General features: G+C 39.4%; 2 protein-coding genes and 1 non-coding gene across 4 annotated transcripts; 2 read left to right on the forward strand and 1 right to left on the reverse strand.

Annotated features, from left to right (window-relative positions):
• Nucleotides 1–4,608: 4,608 nt before the first annotated feature.
• cygb2 (cytoglobin 2) lies at nucleotides 4,609–12,384 on the reverse strand. Its single transcript, XM_085912315.1, has 3 exons — nucleotides 12,194–12,384; nucleotides 6,911–7,142; nucleotides 4,609–5,539 (listed from the first exon to the last, which is right to left on the reverse strand). The coding sequence occupies exons 1-3, from the start codon at nucleotides 12,382–12,384 to the stop codon at nucleotides 5,375–5,377; spliced, it is 588 nt and encodes a 195-aa protein (XP_085768441.1). The 3' UTR covers nucleotides 4,609–5,374.
• Nucleotides 12,385–15,414: 3,030 nt separating this feature from the next.
• On the forward strand, nucleotides 15,415–18,383 carry ndnl2 (necdin-like 2). Of its 2 annotated transcripts, none has more exons than XM_085912109.1 (10): nucleotides 15,415–15,600; nucleotides 15,889–16,008; nucleotides 16,077–16,140; nucleotides 16,355–16,434; nucleotides 16,785–16,879; nucleotides 16,956–17,032; nucleotides 17,099–17,141; nucleotides 17,212–17,274; nucleotides 17,589–17,726; nucleotides 18,113–18,383. In XM_085912109.1, the coding sequence occupies exons 1-10, from the start codon at nucleotides 15,550–15,552 to the stop codon at nucleotides 18,279–18,281; spliced, it is 900 nt and encodes a 299-aa protein (XP_085768235.1). In that variant the 5' UTR covers nucleotides 15,415–15,549; the 3' UTR covers nucleotides 18,282–18,383. The 2 variants fall into 2 exon arrangements, with proteins under 2 accessions (XP_085768235.1, XP_085768236.1); XM_085912110.1 differs by having other exon boundaries at nucleotides 15,422–15,600; nucleotides 17,589–17,703.
• LOC147056901 (small nucleolar RNA SNORA11) lies at nucleotides 17,353–17,488 on the forward strand. The gene has a single exon (XR_015066293.1). It is a non-coding gene; the product is annotated as a small nucleolar RNA SNORA11 (small nucleolar RNA).
• Nucleotides 18,384–19,002: the final 619 nt, after the last annotated feature.

The raw sequence follows: 19,002 nt of genomic DNA on the forward strand, positions 1-19,002 counted from the left end.
GCAGCTAACAAAAGATATTTAATTTCGCAGTTGGGGGTTGGATAAGCGCTCCAGAGACTGTGTCTATATAAACAATTAACAAGGTAATTTCCCTTAATGTGCTCCCTTTAACGAGATTCCAAAGCAGAGGTCATTGTTAATGGAGTGTTTCATCGAGGCTTCGGCTTCGCTGGGACTCTGAATAGAATCGCTGAAATCAAAAAATTAATTGACAGAGATATTGACAAAGTCTGTTTTTACAGCTGAGTCATTGTCTCACATGTCAAAAATCAAGAAGTTAAACAAAGTGTGACATCAAAATTTTGCTCTGGTGTGAATACCTTCAGGTTTGGGCATCAATCTCACGGTATGAGATTCCCTGTTAGAAGAGCGCTCCTGGAATTACAAACTCAGGTGATGGGAAATATGTTGCCATGGAAACCGCTGAGCGTATGGTTAAGCGGCACGCCTGATGGAATCCTTTATTGATAAATTGCTCTATTTTCTGGCTGCTGCGTTATCGTTTACCAGCCTCACCTCTTTATATGACTCCATCAAGCCGTCCATTTTCTATGCTGCTTATCCTCATTAGGTTTGAGGTTGCGCTGATGCCTGTCCCTCGTGATTTTCCTGTGAGAGGCGGGGTACATTCTGGGCTAGTCAACAGCCAATCGTTGGGCAAATATATAAAAAGAGCCATTCAATCGTGCCGCCCTTTTCATACAGCTCCAATGAGACAAAGCAAAAACTAAATCTAATGTCCCTAAATGACGTTAATTTCTATACATAATGTGTTAATGAGCAATACAGAATGTTTATAAAAGAATGTTCCATTGCTCAAAATCGTGGTGCCACAACTTCTAACAAACACCGACATACAGTTTTGTTAGGCACTTCAGCAAATGCCTGTAAAAAAAAAAAAAAAATACATTTTTAAAATGCCTCAGGGCATGTGAGGCCAATGATTAAAGGATAAAAATTATCCTCCTTGCATGAACCTCCCACTGGTCCTGTCGCTTGCAGCATCAAGCGACAAACAGGCAATCATTAAACATTAATTAAGAATATTTATACTCCTTGTTATTTAATATAACTAATACATAATATTGGGCCCCGAACAACCAGCTTTATCATTGTGTCTAAAGCGAGTAATTCATGTTCTTCATTGTTAAACGACATTGCAAGAAGTTAAGGTCAAAATATACAAGAAGATCTGTAGTGTGATTCTTTGTTTTTCAAACTGAGCTCGAAAGAGGACAGAGAGAGATGTTCAAGTGCATTTTATTAACTCTTTTCATGTTCATCACGTCTACAGAGGTACAAGTTTGTGTGTGGCAAGATGTGCAAACATGCTTGAAAGACGACAAAGCCACCAACAACATAGTATACAATTACATGATGATATATTATTCAAATATGTCAGGTCATAGTTGTACTATGTTTGTTTTGTTTTCGCTTGTCAATTATTTTACCGGTTCTTTTATCACAAACAAATGTTAGGTCATTTTCAGAGATATACTTAGAAAAATATAATTAAGTCTGCACTTTTAATAACTGATTGAAAAATTTCACAACAAAACAGATAAGAGCACACATATGTGAGTGTGTGTGTGTGTGTGTGTGTGTGTGTATGTGTGTGTGTGTGTGTGTGTGTGTGTGTGTGTGTGTGTGTGTGTGCGTGTGTGTGTGCGTGTGCAGACATGTCAGCTAATTTAATGCACAATCACAAATATGTGTGTGTGTAAGAATGTGAAAAGGGATATGTATGTGTTTGTGTGTGTGTGTAAATAGAATGATGAGAAAGTGATGCAAATTGAATGTCACAAAACCTGTAGGTCGGCAAGAGAAGGAAGCCACAGTGCGTATATGATTTTTTTTTGCCATGCAGATGACAACTACACTATTACTATTCAACCATGGAATCCAGTCATAGGCTGATGGATCATTTATCATCGACAGTCGTTAGGTTTTATAGCCTCCAGCTAAAACTTGAAAATGACTTGGGTCTTCAAGAAGAACACATCTGCTGATCTTGAGAGGATGAACGTTACATCTTCCTAAATCGCAAACATTTTAAGTGACATCAACCAACATGATTAATTCTGAAGGTCCAGATTAGATTAACACGACGGCACAGAAAGACTGAAATCTGATTGGACAAAAAAAAAAAAAAAATCCAACATCCGCATACATATGCTGCAAGCCGTGCAGCCAAGAGAAAAGGAAAAGAAGATGTCAATTTTAATTTTATTGAGCAAGCTGTGAATTTTCATATGTTGTAGATTTTCATACGAATGAAAACAAGGTCAGACTCAAAATTAAAACTATATAAAGTCAGTTCTTTCTTTTAATCTTCCAATTCATTATTGAAGGCAAACTAAATGCAGTCTTTGTAATTGATTGGAAGGGACGCTTATAAAGAATTTATCAGTGAATGACAGCATACGACATTTGTAAAAGTGTTTGAGCGCTCAGTGAGAATAATCATTACCGAGGCAATGGGATGTAACGTTAAGTAGATGAATGAGCAGATGAGGAGGAACGGAGACTCATTGCCTCCTTGTAAACGCCAGATGATGATGCCAACAAAGGTCGAATAGAAGAAACAGGACATCAGTGGAGCAGATGCAAGCTCAAGATTGGATCAAATGTCCATCCTAAACAGATTTGCAGTGTATGCTTGGGAATTTAATTGACGGATGGGGACTTGGAATTGTCATCCTTTCGAGAGGTTACATGAGTGGGACATGTGAGTTTTGTAATTTCATCAAGACTGAGAAATGCCATTTCTCTGCTGTACCTTGACTACAAAACCTTACTGAATTCTTGTCAGGACGTGCTCTCTGTTTCCGAGACCACCGGAAGAGTCTTTAAAGCCCTTAATGGAGCCTTTAATGTGTCATGTTTATCTGATGGTCTAAACTAAGTGACAGGCTTGTAAATATTAGCAAAGGAGAGGACTCTCCTTGAAACGTGCACATATGTGGTTGCTGATCGTGCCCACCTGCGGACATTTTCCATTTATCTCAGTGTCATTGTGTTTATGTGACATGAGTGAATCTAATGTAAAGCATTTCACCCAAAACAAAAAACGAGTGAACAGCCCTCTTTGGTGCCCAAACAGATTCATGTGGAAGTGAATTGCCAAAGCAGAAGAGTACACGTACACTTGCACACGGTTCACTTATACAAACGACAGAGTTCAAGCAAGATATTTAGAGCGCACAACGTGTCGATAAAGAGGAGCTCGGCCCCGTTAAATTTGAGGATTATAGGACAGAAAGAGTAAAAAGCAAATAACAGTCAGCAGTTCCATGGTCCCAAAGCTAGGGCTTCAACATTTGACTGGCCCATATTAATAATAAAAATAATAATAAATTATATTTCTAAATCATTCTCTGTCTAAACATATTCGACATTATATTATATATATATATATATATATGTGTGACTAGAGGATGCATCTCTTGTGATAATATGACTGAAATTTTACAGAGTTGTTTTTTTTTGCTGCATTTATAGTCATTTGGATTAAAAAAATGACAACATTAACCACTATTCCTAAATTACTGTACACAGACAGCTAAGGCAAGGCAGAATTTCAACGCATGCTTTGTTGTATGAGTTGGATCAGCTGCAAATGTTAATAAAGCGCATAACATCAGGAGCTTAGTTTCATTTTCAATATTGAAAAAAAAAACATCTACATAAATAAAACATGTTCCCCAAGTGTGTTCTGCAGATTATTTCTTTGTCACAATTATGCTTTTTTTTTTACCAATGAATTTCCCGCACTGGAATATTCATTTGTAAGGAACATGCAATTTTGGAATAAATAATCATTTATCTATGTTACACAGCCTATTCTGCTGGTGTTATTGGTTTGGTTGAGGTTTTTGTACACTACTAAAGAGGTCATTTGCTGTCTACTAGAAGAATTTGCATGGCAGGCAACTTCAAGATGTTTTCTTAGCAAAAGAAAGTTGCTGAATAATTTGGAGTGAGCCTAGCCACAAAGAATCTCTAAACTGATTGTCAAGTTTGACCAATTTTCTTAGATTTGCATTATGATGCAACCCAAGGTTCTATGTCTTGAGACTGCATGTCGTTAAGGGTTAGGCGCAGATTGTAAAACTTTTTGATGGAGCTATTGTGATGGTCATCTTCATCACTGGAAATATGAGGCTGTCATCATTGAGTGCAGTACTGGTGGCAATCCCTTTGAGAGTAGAGAAAATGGAGGAGCCTGCCAATAGTCCTGACCTCATCTCAGTTGAACAGTTTTGGAATTATCTTGAGTGTGCTATTCGTGCTAGAGTGACCAAACGCAAACTACCAGTTGGCTGACGGCTCCTGGTTGAGCAGTGAAACTAGAGCAGTGCGTGACCAGGCTGCGGTGGCTGTGTGATTTGTGCACACACTACTGAGGCTATTTCTTGTTATAATAATACTAAGTAACAAAAAAAAAAGAAGGTCCTGTTCATTCCTTGGCACTGATTAGGCTTAAATAAACCAAAGTGTCAACAGCAACAGAAGACTAAGCTGTATTCCATAGACAGTGATGCCTTTTTAACAGTAACATTTTTTTCTCAACAGTAGAAACGGTTTTGGCAGAACAATTCACTGTTAATGTCCAAATCGATACGATGCGTCATTTTTTTCCGGCAGGCATTATATCTAACTTTGTACTTGTGTATGATTTGACCTTTTATGTACAATCAATAGTTTGTCTTGTGAACAAATTTGCTCGCTGACCCGAGGAATAAATTATTTCAGAGAACAAAATGAGCACCATGCTTTTTGAAAGGAAAAATAAATCTCCAGTAAATCTCCAGAAAGATTGACTATCTGCAAGTAGTCTTAGAGATAATGAGAATGACCCGAGTTTTTGTCTCAGAGAAAAGTTCTTGATAAAGAAGCAAAGAGAAAATGATACAGTCAAGAAACTGGGAATATGCTTGTAAGTTTCTTTAGCTTTTCTTGTGGGGTTGGCAACAATTGACAGTTGACTTGATAATTACTATCACCCATGGGGGGCTAAAAGCACATATCCAACCATCACTCACTTGAGCTAAATTGTCATTAGTGTTTGCAGATGTTGGCCAGCCTACTTTAATAGGGGTTATCCAGGATATGTAGTCAACAAAATCCCAGCAATAAAGCCCCAACTCCAAAATGTTACAAAAATACAGAGAGCAATTGAGCAAATGAACATGTTACTTATCATCATCATCATCACCATCGTCACCATCATCATCATCATCATCTACCTTCTGCACTGCTTGCTTGCAAAACTGGAGTATAAACACTGTGGAACAACATGTCATTCTCCGTTTTCATTTTTTTTCGAGTCCATTGCAGAGCTCTACACATTTTCTTCGCACTGACCCTTCCTTCACACGGCCGAGCTGGAGACCTGGAGCCAGCCCACATCTGTGTAGGCTCCAGTCACATGCCAGTACACGGCACCGAAGAGTTTGGTCCACACCAACTGCACTTCTGCCGTGAAGGATTCCGGAAAGTCTTCAGACAGCACCTCCAGCATCACCCCACTCAATATCTGCAATTTGATATATGAGGTGTGTTAAAAAAAAAGTTCTACGGCTGGCGTGGCAAATAATATATTCCAACTCTAAACCTCACAGTCGAACACACCTTCCCAGCATCGCCTTCATACATTCCTAGGAAGATTCTTCCTTTTCTGACACACCACTTACAAATGTAGAAAGATAATAAAATGATAATCATAAAATAAAAATAATTTTAAAAAATGTGGCCAAAATATGAGCAACTGTGAGATGAAAAGTGAATCAAATGAATCGGTCACGATAATAAGATCATTAAGTAAGGTAGGAGTAGAGCTGAGGGGGACGTCAGCCCAATTCACTGCTGCAAAAAAGTGGGCGAGACAGGTGAGAATTGAAAATGTCCACAATGATGAAACATGAAAGAACAGAGTGGCTGAGGATCACAAAGGGAATGAGAGTCACACAGTAGAGAGGACAAAAAAACGGAAGTAAAGACGTGGGCCATATGTGCATCAAGGGACATGAAATACACTGTATGATGTAATACACTCATGCAGATCAGCAACAAAAGTAAAAAATACATTCTTCTTACTGGTCATTAGAAAAAAAGAAATAGAGAATAAATACATATTTCACGTACAGATGCATGCTCTTGCTGTCTGATCAGAAAATCCGAAAGTCAATTTTAATGTCATTTTCCATATAGTATTGTATGAAACTATATGTTAATATCAGATGGGAAGACTTATGCTGGCATATATATATATCCATATTTTTTTTCAGTCAGTTATGTATTTTCTATGGTTACACTAGAATATGATTACATTTCATACATGCAGAAGGTAGATGGAATAAAGAAATGTCATGATTCATTGCTGAAGTTTTCATTGAATTAAATTACTGTAGCCAATCGGGTGCCAGTGGCTTCAATGGTGCTAATGTACTCTCTGTGCAGCTGCATTTAAGAGGAGGACATTGAAAAGACATGAAGAGAGGAAGCATCTTCCATCATATGAAGAGAGGGATGTGTGCTTGATTTTCTGATGAGTAATTATGCAACTTTATGGGGAAAACGTTGAGTATTTTGCTTGGTAGTTTGTCTGATTTGTCTTCCTAGCAATCAACAAGAAATGGGCACAAGTTGGGTCTAACTTCCTTCATGCCTTATACTTGATTTAGAATTTGATTTTTGCATTACAGAGCAATCGCAGAGGACTCGTTATTTTAATAGCTTGACTCATATTTAACAAACATAGTCTTAATCACTAATTAACAATGCTTAGGCTAGAGGGGACACATAGAACATAATACTGTTTTTAAAAAAAAGACTTGAAATTGAACAATGTCATGATAATATTGCTTGCTCTGCAAAGACATGTTGTAAAAGTGCAACAGATTCCTACCTTAAAATATATTGGTTCCACCTTGTGTTTGATAGCATGAGCCTTCCCCACCAGGGCCAACACTGATGACACCTTCTCCGGGTCATTTAGGTTCTCCACCACAGTATTGATGGCATTCATCACCCTACGGGCATGTTGTCGAAGCTGGCTACTTCGCTCCATCTCTTCGGGGTCCTCCATTTCCTGGAACTGGCTAAAATACTGTTTGGCAGATGGGAAGTTGACAAAGAACCTGGGGAAAATTGTTCGACACAAAACTATGTCATTTGCTTTACTCGTGTGAAAATTAAGATGGTCTGCCCATCTTTTTGATTGCTTTTCATCCATTTTACATGAAGTAAGCCACTACATTATATAGTTTGGATTAAAAGCATTTAGACTTGGGCATGACTTCAGTTCTGTTGGCAGCTCATTCTACTGACGTGCAGCATAACAGCTAACTGCTGATTCACCATGTTTTCTTTGACCCTATCTGTATATCTGCCTTAAATTATAGTGCCACTTTTTTTTCAAAACGCAATCCAAATCTGGATTGAGATACATTTAACTCCTGAGTTGAAAGCTGTGCGCTAAAGTATATTAGGATGGCTACATTTGGCTACTTAAACGAAACATCACTTAATTGTTTCATCAAGCTACTGAAGACACATTACCCCACTTAGACAAAGCTACCGTATACAATCGAACCTAATTAAATTGAAAATGTCAATTTAGCTAAAGTAAAATTCGACTTCATAGATGGGTTAGGATCCAAATAATATGGCATTTAAATGCATAGTATGGCATAATCCTTGAGTAGAATGTGGAAAGCGGGGAATTTGTAGTGCGTCACCAATGCAAGTGCTCAGCATATTGCGGATCTTACGAGTCTTTGAGAGTTTAGATGTATCCAACTATAATTGAATCTTACAGCCAAATGCTAATGTGTAAATGATTCAGGCATTTAATTTTCATCAATAAAGTTGCAAAATGGCCACATCATTATGTTAAATGTTTACAGGAGCTTTAACATCACCAGGTTTCACACTATTAACTTACTACTTTGACCTCATTTAAATCTTGTCATTGCTCATGCTGGCCAAAATTGTGGATACAATTATTTCCTGTTAGAGTTTGGCCCTGGGCAGTTCTGATAAACTGCATCTAACCGTCACCGGTAATGTCATGCCAGGCCAAGAAACACTTTTGCTTGCCTATAGCATTTCTATCTTGGCTTGACCAGCTGTCACGCTACAGACATACTTTTTCCTGGGTGACAGGAAAGCTTTTGCTCTTTTTGGACTGACATGAAGTTTTAATGCTATTTAGTACAATATGTAGAAATTGAACAGCTTGGAATTCACTGGAATGGTAAAACTAGAGTGTGATAGGCATCAGTCTGTAACCAACTGGCCAGATGTCCTGTTTTCTCTGGAAATGTCCTCTTCTTATAACAATAAAAAATGCCTTTGGCAGATATCTATATATATATATTTTGTTTAAATTGGACATGATTTTATCTGACATTTTATTTGTCACTAGGGGCATGTTGATCACATGATTCAAAGTCCTTAATGCTCTGAAAGGAGGATTGCCCTGTGCACCAGTGTATGTCTTTGTGATAGCACAATTGGCGTAATGTCTAATTTTACTATCGTACGAGACATCTTAATGTGTGGTTATAAAACCAAATAATCCTTGTTCAGTTTAAAAAAGAAGTTAAGCCTTCTCAATCGTGTCGTCACCCGATGTAAATTGGGATTATCTGCATCTTCCCGCAGCCATTGACAAGATAGGTGGGGTGAAAAATTAATGGATGGATGGTTGGACAGACATATGGATGCACAAATAGACGGATGGCTGGTTGGATGGTTGGATGGATGGATGGTTGGATGGATGGATGGATGGATGGATGGATGGATGGATGGATGGATGGATGGATGGATGGATGGATGGATGGATGGATGGATGGATGGATGGATGGATGGATGGATGGATGGATGGATGCTATAAGCCATCAATCAATGAACACTCTCCTCAGACAGGTCAACATATGATATTTCATAAAATTAATATATACAAATTCAAATACATGGCCGATCACAGGCACTTCATATTTAATGTATGTTTCATTTCTTTAATATCTTGTGTTGCCAAAGCAAACAGGGGAACATTTTGTCCGTGCGTGAGAGCTCTGAACTCATTCTTGCACCTGTGTCTGCATTCAAATGAATCCATTAAAGTCAAACGGGCACCATTAGCATAACTTGTTAATCATACTTGAATCAAACTGGGAGAGTTTTTTCTGATTATTTCGACGAGGGTGAGTAACCTTCAAGGATGTGTTTTTATGCACCATTTAAAAACTGCATGCTGTTAGAAAGGATTTCAAAAACAAACGCCCCTTACTCGGACAAAGTAATGAAATGGTGATGAATTTGTATTATTCATTAAAGCTCATTTTTACAGAAATATTTCTTTATTTCTGGGTGCATCATATATATATACATGAACCTGGAGCACAACAAAAATAAATGAGTCTGGAGTGCAAGGAAGTTCATCCCAAAAACTGATAATGAAGTGCTCCTGAAAGTATTGATTTGAGTTTTTGAGTTATTCTCCCAAACAGATGATAATAGACAAATAAATGATATATCAGAAGGTTCACGTCACAAAAAGCTGCAATTCTTTTACTATTATACATTGAGAACATATTGAGACAATTCAAATGTCAATATCAAGCTAAAGTTGCCTTTTTTTTTTTAAACCGTGAACACCCCAGATGGTGGCAGATCTCTTTAACATCCCGTAGAGTGACAATGGGGATCAAATTTCAGTTGTAACTCAACTGTGCTGTAGACCAAAATGCCACTTCAACAATAGAACTTAAATGTGCCCTGTTGCCTAAGGAGATCTTATTCAGTGGTGCAATTGCATTTGTACGCATTGCTGGGATCAACTGAAGCTGCTGCCACTGTCACTCTGCTCCAAGCATCCGAGCAGATGGAGCCACATCAAAGTGAAAAGAAAAATCTTCATGCCCACGCTGGCTCCTGCGCACTGATCCCGCATCTTCTCGACAATAACGTGTCAACCGTGCAAGGCTTTGACCCCCGGGTCAGTCTCAGGTTGTTAGGTAACCGAGGAACTGTCAGTCAACTGTTGATACTCTTTGTCTACCGCATGGCCTACATTGAATTCCAGCACAACTAAAATTTCAAAGATTATTATTATCATTTTTATTTCTTTCCTCTAAGTCCCTTTTAAACAAGATTAGAAAGAATCTATAATCATTTTGTCCTTGGTGGAAATGTGATCTTTTAACCAGAAAAATACAGCACCCACTCATTGCCTTCCACCTCCCCCATACCAGCGCTTGCTTTCAAAACGGAGCTATATGCTGCCTTGAGGTACAGTTATGATGTTAGTACCTAAACACAGCTCCAATTGTATTTGTGTAATAAATGGAGTTAAACAGTTTCTTATTTAACTCAGGGGATTGACAATTTATGTAGCACCACCGCCTACTATCGACTGAAATTGATGTCAAAGTTTTGCACCCATAACCCTCTGGTCTTAGAATGGTAATAATGGCTGAGGACACTTCCAATCAAATTCTAATCAGTCTAGCTGATCAAATGCGAGATTAAATGTGGAATCTTACTGTTAAGGAATTTTGACTTGTCACAGCAAAAGTGAAGAGTTCTACAGTTGTGTCATTTCTATTGAAGCAATTGAAGAACATATGACAATGTTATCAAGTTTTTGAAACCAAGTATCATCGAAAACAAGCTGTGTCCGCTTCACAGATCTGTGATCTCCTTGGTGTACTTTACATTAGACGCCCATTCCAATCTCTTTATTTTAAGGCAGTAAGGCAGTTGACTTGATTTTGACTTGCATTTTTAAGGTCAACTTAACTTATACTTTTGCTTTAACTTGATGATCAAGAAACAGATGTAAAATAGCAAATCAGCCAAACATGCAATCATTTCCACAGCCTGCAATGTACTTTTCAGCTTTGAATTAATTGGTTTTAACGTTCTTCACTACTAATTAAGATTTTAAACAGAAGATGAATAACTGTCATTTTATTATCTTTTCTTTGAGGACAAAATGTGTTTAAAAGACATCTTTTTCTGTACAGTAAAGAATGAAAACTCAAAAGTGAAGGGAGAAGTGCCAAAACATATTTCTGTCACCCTCTGATAAGACGACACGGTGCACACATGCGCACTCACTCACGCACGCACGCACGCACAAACACACACACACACACACACACACACACACACACACACACACACACACACACACACACAAAGTATGCTTCCTGCCCTTTTGTTCCTCCCCCTCGGGGATTCTGTCGCCCCAAACCGGGAATCAGTTTGTCTCACTCCGATCACTCCTTGGTTGCGGTTTGTTATCCATTTGAACAATCTTAGTGCGACATTGACAGTTTAGCACTGCAAAATCCAAAATTCAACCTTTAAGAAAAGAAAATGCTGAAAAAAAAGCCATGAAACTGACATTGAGATCAATTGCAATGCCTTGGATGATTTGACCAGAGTCCTACTGAGAAGAAGAATCTTCATTTTTAGAGTTCATAAATCATCTCCTTTGTTGATAGCTGCAGTTAGAAGCCGGTGATGGCTGCTCACCTCCCTACCATGCACAGTGGTCACCATTTAATACAGACCAGTTTCCATATATTTTCCTCCCATCATTACTTCTTTTGCAGTACAACAGAGGCCAGCAAGTGTATGACAACATCTCACTCGCTACGCCTTAAGGGCTCTATATTTGTAGACAGCGCAGCTGGATCATGGTGGAAGGCGGTGTCCAAATGCGCACTTTACAGATCTGTGATCCCCCTTTGCTTACTTTACATCAGCTGCCAGTTCCTTATAAATATGCTTTGCCTGCTTTGATGTTCTGAATGGACTCCAGGAAATCATTTTCTCATTCAGCCATGTCAAGGACCGTGCCCGTCTTACGTGCAACCTTTACGACTGCAGTTAGTGACAAACGACAAGACATTGCAACTTATGTCACCGCCATAGGAACGGAACTTCATCACAGACTGATGACCACTTCGAATTACCAAAGCTACTCTCATACATGAGAAAATAAATTTACTCCACTGTCATGAAGACTATATTTTCAGCCATTTCTTACCAGTCACAGATTTACGTTTTTTTTTTCTTTTATTTGAGCATCCCAAAGTTAACAAGGTGCTCCCAAGGAATGTGATAAGTTGCCTCGAGCATATTTTGGAGGTTTTCACCTGTTGACTCAACTCACCTTATGAGCACTGACACCCCCACGTCGTCACAGTTCTGGTACACATGCCCCCAAGTGTCCTGGATGATCTCCCTCTCGGAATCGGACAGCGGCTCGGTGCGCTCCGGACGGTCGTCGCAATCCACCTCCCGCCTCCTCACTCCAAGGAGTTTTTCCGGCGAGGGCAGCGGGGGAGACTCCCTGCGAGACATCCTCCTGCGGCGAAGGAGCCTGGAGGCTCCAAGCAAGGCCCGAGGGAGGTAGGGAGCAAGGGAAGGGGGGAGGGTGACGGAGAGCTGAGACCCCACGGCGGGAGCTGGCAGAAGACCCAGGATGAGAAGAGGAGTGAAAGGGAAAGGGGGACAACGAGAGCTGGGGTGGGAAAGGGAGGAAAGACAGTAATAATGGCCCAAAGAGAAAAAAGAAAGAGTGTAAAAAAAGTCCCCCAGCTGTCCTTTGTTATTCTTCCCTCCGTTTAAAAGAAACTTATTTCTCCTCTCTCTCTCTCTCTCTCTCTCTCTCTCTCTCTCTCTCTCCCCCTCCTCTTCCTTAATACTTTTTGTCCTCTCTCAGTATGGGAGATCCTTGTCGGTGGTGCTGATGCTGCTCCCTGTCATACTTGTCTTCTGTCTGTCTCATCGTCTCACAGGCTGCATGTGTGAGGGAACCTGATGGAATGAGTGAAGGGTGGGGGAGAATAAAAGAGAGAAGGGGCACAGCAAAAGAGAAAGTGAGCAAGTGAGCGAGAGAGAGAGAAAAAGAGAGAGATGCAGGGACCTTAAGCATCTCTCCATCTCCCTGACAAGGCAGTCATTGAGAAGACTAAATTAAAAAATAGAATGCCAAAAAAATCCCTGAAGTACATTCCACTGTGCAGTGACAGTTTAAACTTTTTAATAGTTCTCATTAGTGGTGCTCCAATCGATTAGGCACCAATTTTATTTTCTGTGGAAAAGTATGTGATTGGCATATGACAATCAATACTTTTTATCAACTAAAGTTTATATAAAAACAATTTTGTTAAATGTTTAAACTGACAATGGGTAAAATTGGCCCACAAACAAACAAAAAACATAAGTAGGGGTCGTAAAAAGTAGATTGAATTTCTGAATGTAATACAGGTAACATACACAGCGAACAAATTGTATAGTTTTAACATATTGCATACACATTTTTTACTTTTTTATTTTAAAAAAAACCCATCATCATCTTCAAATTGTTTGGCCCATCTGTCAGTTTAAAAAAACGAGCCCAAACTTTTCCCTCCCCTTGAGACAGCACAACTACCTCACCTACTCTTCTTCAAATTTCTGCCTCTCATAGGTCATTCTGGGCACTGTGTATTTACCTCCATTCAATTAGTCATAATCACAGTGAGAAAGACAAATTGGTCCTCCGTTATATTTGCAATCAAATAAAACTGAGACGTTTGATGATCTGTGGTCACGACAAGAGCAGGAGAGGAATGGTGGAGTGCTGCTGATGACATGTCAATCAACAGGATAAACTAAGCCAATAACTGAGAGATGAAGCTGTCACAGCATATTACAAAATTGCAGCTTTCAAAGGCTGTTATTCTTTCTGACACTTATAGGGACAAAATGAAAAAAGATGATGTGTCACTCAATTTTAACACAATTTGGAGATGACTATTATGGCCCATACTAGCCTGACATAATCATATATACATACTTCTGCTGCCCTCTACAGTATAATTTCATTAAAAAAAAAAAAGTCCCTTTCCCCCAGCTAAGCCAACAGAGAAATAAGGCCACACATCTGTGTATTTTTGTGAAAATCAAAAATAACAAAAGGTACTTGGTGGGGCCGGTCCGGTGGCTGACCTGGGGGCCAGACAGCTGGCGAGGGCGGCTGCAGGGCTTGTGCAGCCAAAGCAGGATCGCAGGGCGGTCGCCGCCAAAGCATGCTTGGAGGGCAGCTGCAGGATATGCCAGATGACAGAACATAGGTGACATAAGAAGGGGTCAAAACATTTATACATTCAAGAATAGACATTTATAACAGTATTCCACAGTATACCCCGCAACAGAAATACTATTACCAGACGAAGAATTTTATTCAGTCACGAGGGAAGGTAACCTTTAATAAATGTGCATGAACAGGAAAAATAAAGTATACATTTGTAGGTTCCTGAGAAAAAACGAGTTGGTTCAAATAAGCCATATTCCTCAAAATGCATAAAACGGCTTGTTCGACACTCTTTCCTTCCGTTAGATTTTTGGCAGTGTAGATGTAACGCCCTCCATCGCTACCATGACACAATTACAGCTCAAAGGAGGCAAAAAAGAAAAAACCTAACCACCAAAAACCTTTCCCACTCCAGTCCACTTGGTGGTGGTAATACACCGAAAAAATGTTGGTTTTCCAATTGCAAGAGGAAGAAGAAGTAGAAGACGAAGAAGAAATGGTCATAGGTAGTAGATATGACATGCTCTCTTTAAACCGCGTGCCCACGCCGATGCTAAGCTAGGAGTGGCAAGGCGTTAAGTCAAAGCATATTTTGTGTGTGGACGGCAAGATAACTAAACTCAAAGCATGCTGGCACATTGTGCTGCCAACGACATACAATCAGGACAAGGGACCTGGGACGAAAGGTTAACAGGTAAATCAAAAAATGTTGGTCTCTTTTTCTTACGTTAAATTTACACATTTAAAGTACACGTTTTAGCATTTGTCATCTATTTATCTATTGACAAAAAGTAAATATTTTGAAGATCGGTTGAAAAACGACTGGTGACTACCGGCGTGTTCGGAAATTTACTCGAAAATTCAGTGCCTTGCTCGATTTGACCGTTTGGAAATTCTGAGTGCACCATAAATGGAGTGCCTGTGCGCGCACACGGCGATCCGACAGTGCGCAAGCGCACCCTTAAGTACTCATCACACTGGTCTTTTTGGAAATTAAGTGGATCGGAGCGAACACGCCCACTGGCATTAATGGAAATGTATTTATTTTGATTTCGTGCCTTTCATTTTTTTATTTATCATCTTTATTAATTAGTGATCTATTGTGGTGTTCTCATCCTGCCATTATCCGTATTTGTGTATTTAATAATATTAAATAAGGCCAATAATAATAGCGTTATAATAATAAGATCAATAATAATAATAATAATAATAATAATAATAATAAACTACTGAATTGCGATGTCCATGGATTAATGGTCTGGTTGGAAAGTTGCCCCTTTCAATATGGCCGCCACGTAGGCACGCCGGCTCGTGCAGGCGTACCCTTATCACAACAGCGGGAAGTTTTATCTTCAGATAAAGCGCACGTTGGCTAACAGCTTATCATTTTCTTGCGTACGAGTAACGTTTTAAGTGCATTTCTACCCCCGCAAAACCAGTGTGGCGCTATGTCGCAGAATAAAAGATTGTCCAATACTCAGAGCTCCTCACAGAGAAAAGTAAGTCGTCTCATATTTACCAGATCAACAAATTCGTATTAATTCTTTTGCAATAAAACAAGAAATGACCCTCATCATTGTAATATTTCATTTTACTTTTCTAGTTACGTATGTAACATGTCAAAGATTGATTTACTATGTGAGATGTTTTGATAAAATCCATTACATTTTAAATATGAGCTCTTTTTAAGTTGTGGGACAACATGGAAATGATGAGCTGAAAAAAAATGCTCAATTTCTTTCTTTCCTTTCTCTGACACCAATTGTGCCAACTTTGTTCTCTCACAGAGACCACGAAGCTCATCGGGCATTGTGGGTGAGGATGAAGATGCAACGTTCACTCAGCCGAGCGTGTCACAGGTCCAGCGAAACCTCGAGAAGCTCTCGCCTTCACAGGTTGACCAAAAGGTACGCACACAAATAGCCAAGATTAGACCATTTTCAATTTCACACAAATTGCTTGGTGTTTTCTCCAGATAACTGAGGTGGTCCAGTACATCCTGGTAAAAGATCAGAAGAAGATACCCATACGCCGTGCAGGTACATGGAAGTCACAACACAACTGCTCCACATGTTTAAGTTCAGCTCTGCACTTTAAGATACTGTAGATTTGTTTTGCACATAGGAAGGCCGGAGCCAAATTTTTAATGCTGAACCTCAACTGTGAGGCAGAGCACTTCCAATACTGTACATCGCAAAGTTTTCTATTCAGACAGCAATGCAATTCGACCAGGCTGATTTGTTTTGGTTTCAGACTTGGTGAAAAATGTGATCAAAGAATACCGAAATGTCTACCCTGAGATCATGAAGAGAGTGACCCACACCTTTGAACAGGTTTGTCTGGGGCAAAATATGAATACTTTTTTGTAATAGGACCAACAATGACTGTGTATTACCATTGTTTTTGTAGAATAGATAGCAGGACATTTATTTTTCTTTTTTCCTGGAAAAAAATAAAACTAAACAGATCAGCTTTCATTGTACCAATATTATAACACAATTAGTTTTGTGTTCATTTACTGCACAAACATCCAAAGGAAAGGCCTACCTGAAATACAATTCAGCCATCTCCATCACACCCTCAACCCTAATGAGAATAAGCAGAATGGAAAATGGAAAAATATCAAGAGTTACTTTGTTCCTAAGTTGTTATTTCTGACACTTGTTAACTATCCTCTGTTCAGGTCTTTGGCCTTAAATTGGTCAATCTAGACACAAAGAATCAATTGTACATCCTCATCAATAAGTTGGAGGCGACAGCTGGAGGACCGTCCTTCTGGTAAAATCCACCACAGATGGTTTTGCCTTTTTGAAAGCCTTCAAAGTGACTCATTTGTTTGACATGGTCACCGCAGCTCGGCCAACCCGAAGACGGGACTGCTCTTTTTCATCCTGAGTATCATCTTCATGAAACAGGGCGTGGCCAAAGAAAGTAAGCCGCCACGATGTCTCTGCCATGTCCCTTCCGTGCCGCTCACAAATGTGTTTGCACCCGCAGGCCTGATATGGAACATGCTGGAAAAACTCCGCATTAACCCCGCGTAAGATTTCCGTCATTTTTCCACTGATGCTTGACTTCGACTCTGTGACGACACGAAACCGTACTTGCAGAAAGAAACACGAGGACTTCGGCGACGTCAAGAAAATGGTCACAGATGAGTTTGTGCGTCAACGGTAACAATGGCGCTTGCGATGGCACCAATTGATTTATTTCCATCTTTCATACATTTTCTGTTGATCTGAGATTCAGCGCTGGTGTGTTCAGAGCCAGATCCTGTAAGACCATAGAGTCTGGTTTATACCACACCATACAGCAACATGGAGGAGTGCATACATGCATGCAGCCGTGAAGTCAACACGTGTCTGCATGTGCACACACTCCACACATTTTTTTCATTAATTGCTCACCACTGCAATGCAGATGTTGGAATCTCTCGTTTTAGAAAAATACATTTAGAGCTCCTATGTATGTGTGTGTGTGTGCTCAGATATCTGGAGTTTGTGCTCATCCCCCACAGTGAGCCACCCGAACACAATTTTCTCTGGGGTCCGCGTGCTGACAAGGAAGTCTCCAAGGCCAAAATCCTTCAATTTGTAGCAGAAGTATGTATCAAACTAGTGGTGAGGTATGCAGTGATATCTACTGTCAATTGTATGAGCTCTGTTGTGCGCACTCACACATGAGATTAAATCTAGCAAGGTGGTTCTTTTGAAATCTGTAACTATTATCTGCCAGTTTAAGGTTTTTGCCAATCTGTTGTACTCCTTTCGAGTGAAAATGGATCACGAAACATTTTAAATATGGTCTTTAAAGTGTGAAAGTCCTTAAATGCTCCTTGAGGATTATTTAACAAGGAAATAATCTCAGTGCTCAAGCAAGGATTATACATTTCAAAATGTGAATCAGTTTTCTTGAGACATTTGGGCAACATGATAAAGACTGCAAAAAAGTGTTTTTTGTCTGTTTGAGTGAAATTCTGACTTGCCACTGATTTGTTTGTTTGCTTGTCAGCTTCATGACCAGGATCCTCGAAATTGGAAACATCAGTACGCAGAAGCTCACAAGACTCAAGACAGCCAGCCAAGCTCGAGCAGCCAAAGATGAATTTTATGTATTTGTTTGTGAAAGCTTTGAAAATGTTGTCCTTCCAGTTTTGGCAGGTTTTAGTTGCTCTTCTTAAAACCTTCCATACCGAACATTTTAAATCAGTTTGGAATGTTTTTATTTGTTTTATTAGTTCCACCTGTTGTTGAAATAAAGTATTTTTGCATATATTTTGCAATAGTTTGTCCTGTCCTCCATCCATCCATTTTCTGAACAGCTTCACCTCACGTCCATAGGCAGGGGACACCCTGAACTGGTCGCCAGCTAATCATACCACATAAAAATTAGGCCTACTGTTAACAATATGGTGCGTCAAATGATTTATTATTATTATTTATTTATTGCAATAACAAGGCATGTATACAAACTTTTTTGGGGTGTTGATACTTGTTGCATTTGTTCTATATAATTTTATGGCACTTATGAGTGACTTATTTGTGTTTTTACTTTTCTCATCTGGACAACTCCAACATCATTGTGCTCAAACCGCCTCTTCACATTTCCAACCATACCGTTACTTTTACGGTCATCGATATATTTTTTTTTTTTTTCCTTACCCATCGAAGTGATATCGACACATGATCACAATCGATCCGTGGATTACTTAATTGTTCCCAAAACTTGAGTCGCACGTGGAAAACAACAGGGGGTCTGCGCGATCCTTATGCAAAGGCTGGAAAAACGATGTAACATCCCATGAAGTAACGCCCACTCTTGAAGACACGTGGATTTGGAAAGTACATATTGTGGCCTTTGTGCCTTGCTAAACGAAATAAGATGTTCAGGGGTCTCCATTC

Source organism: Syngnathus leptorhynchus, chromosome 5 (genome assembly GCF_054491065.1).
Source record: "Syngnathus leptorhynchus isolate UIUO chromosome 5, UIUO_Slep, whole genome shotgun sequence".
Lineage (NCBI taxonomy): Eukaryota > Metazoa > Chordata > Actinopteri > Syngnathiformes > Syngnathidae > Syngnathus > Syngnathus leptorhynchus.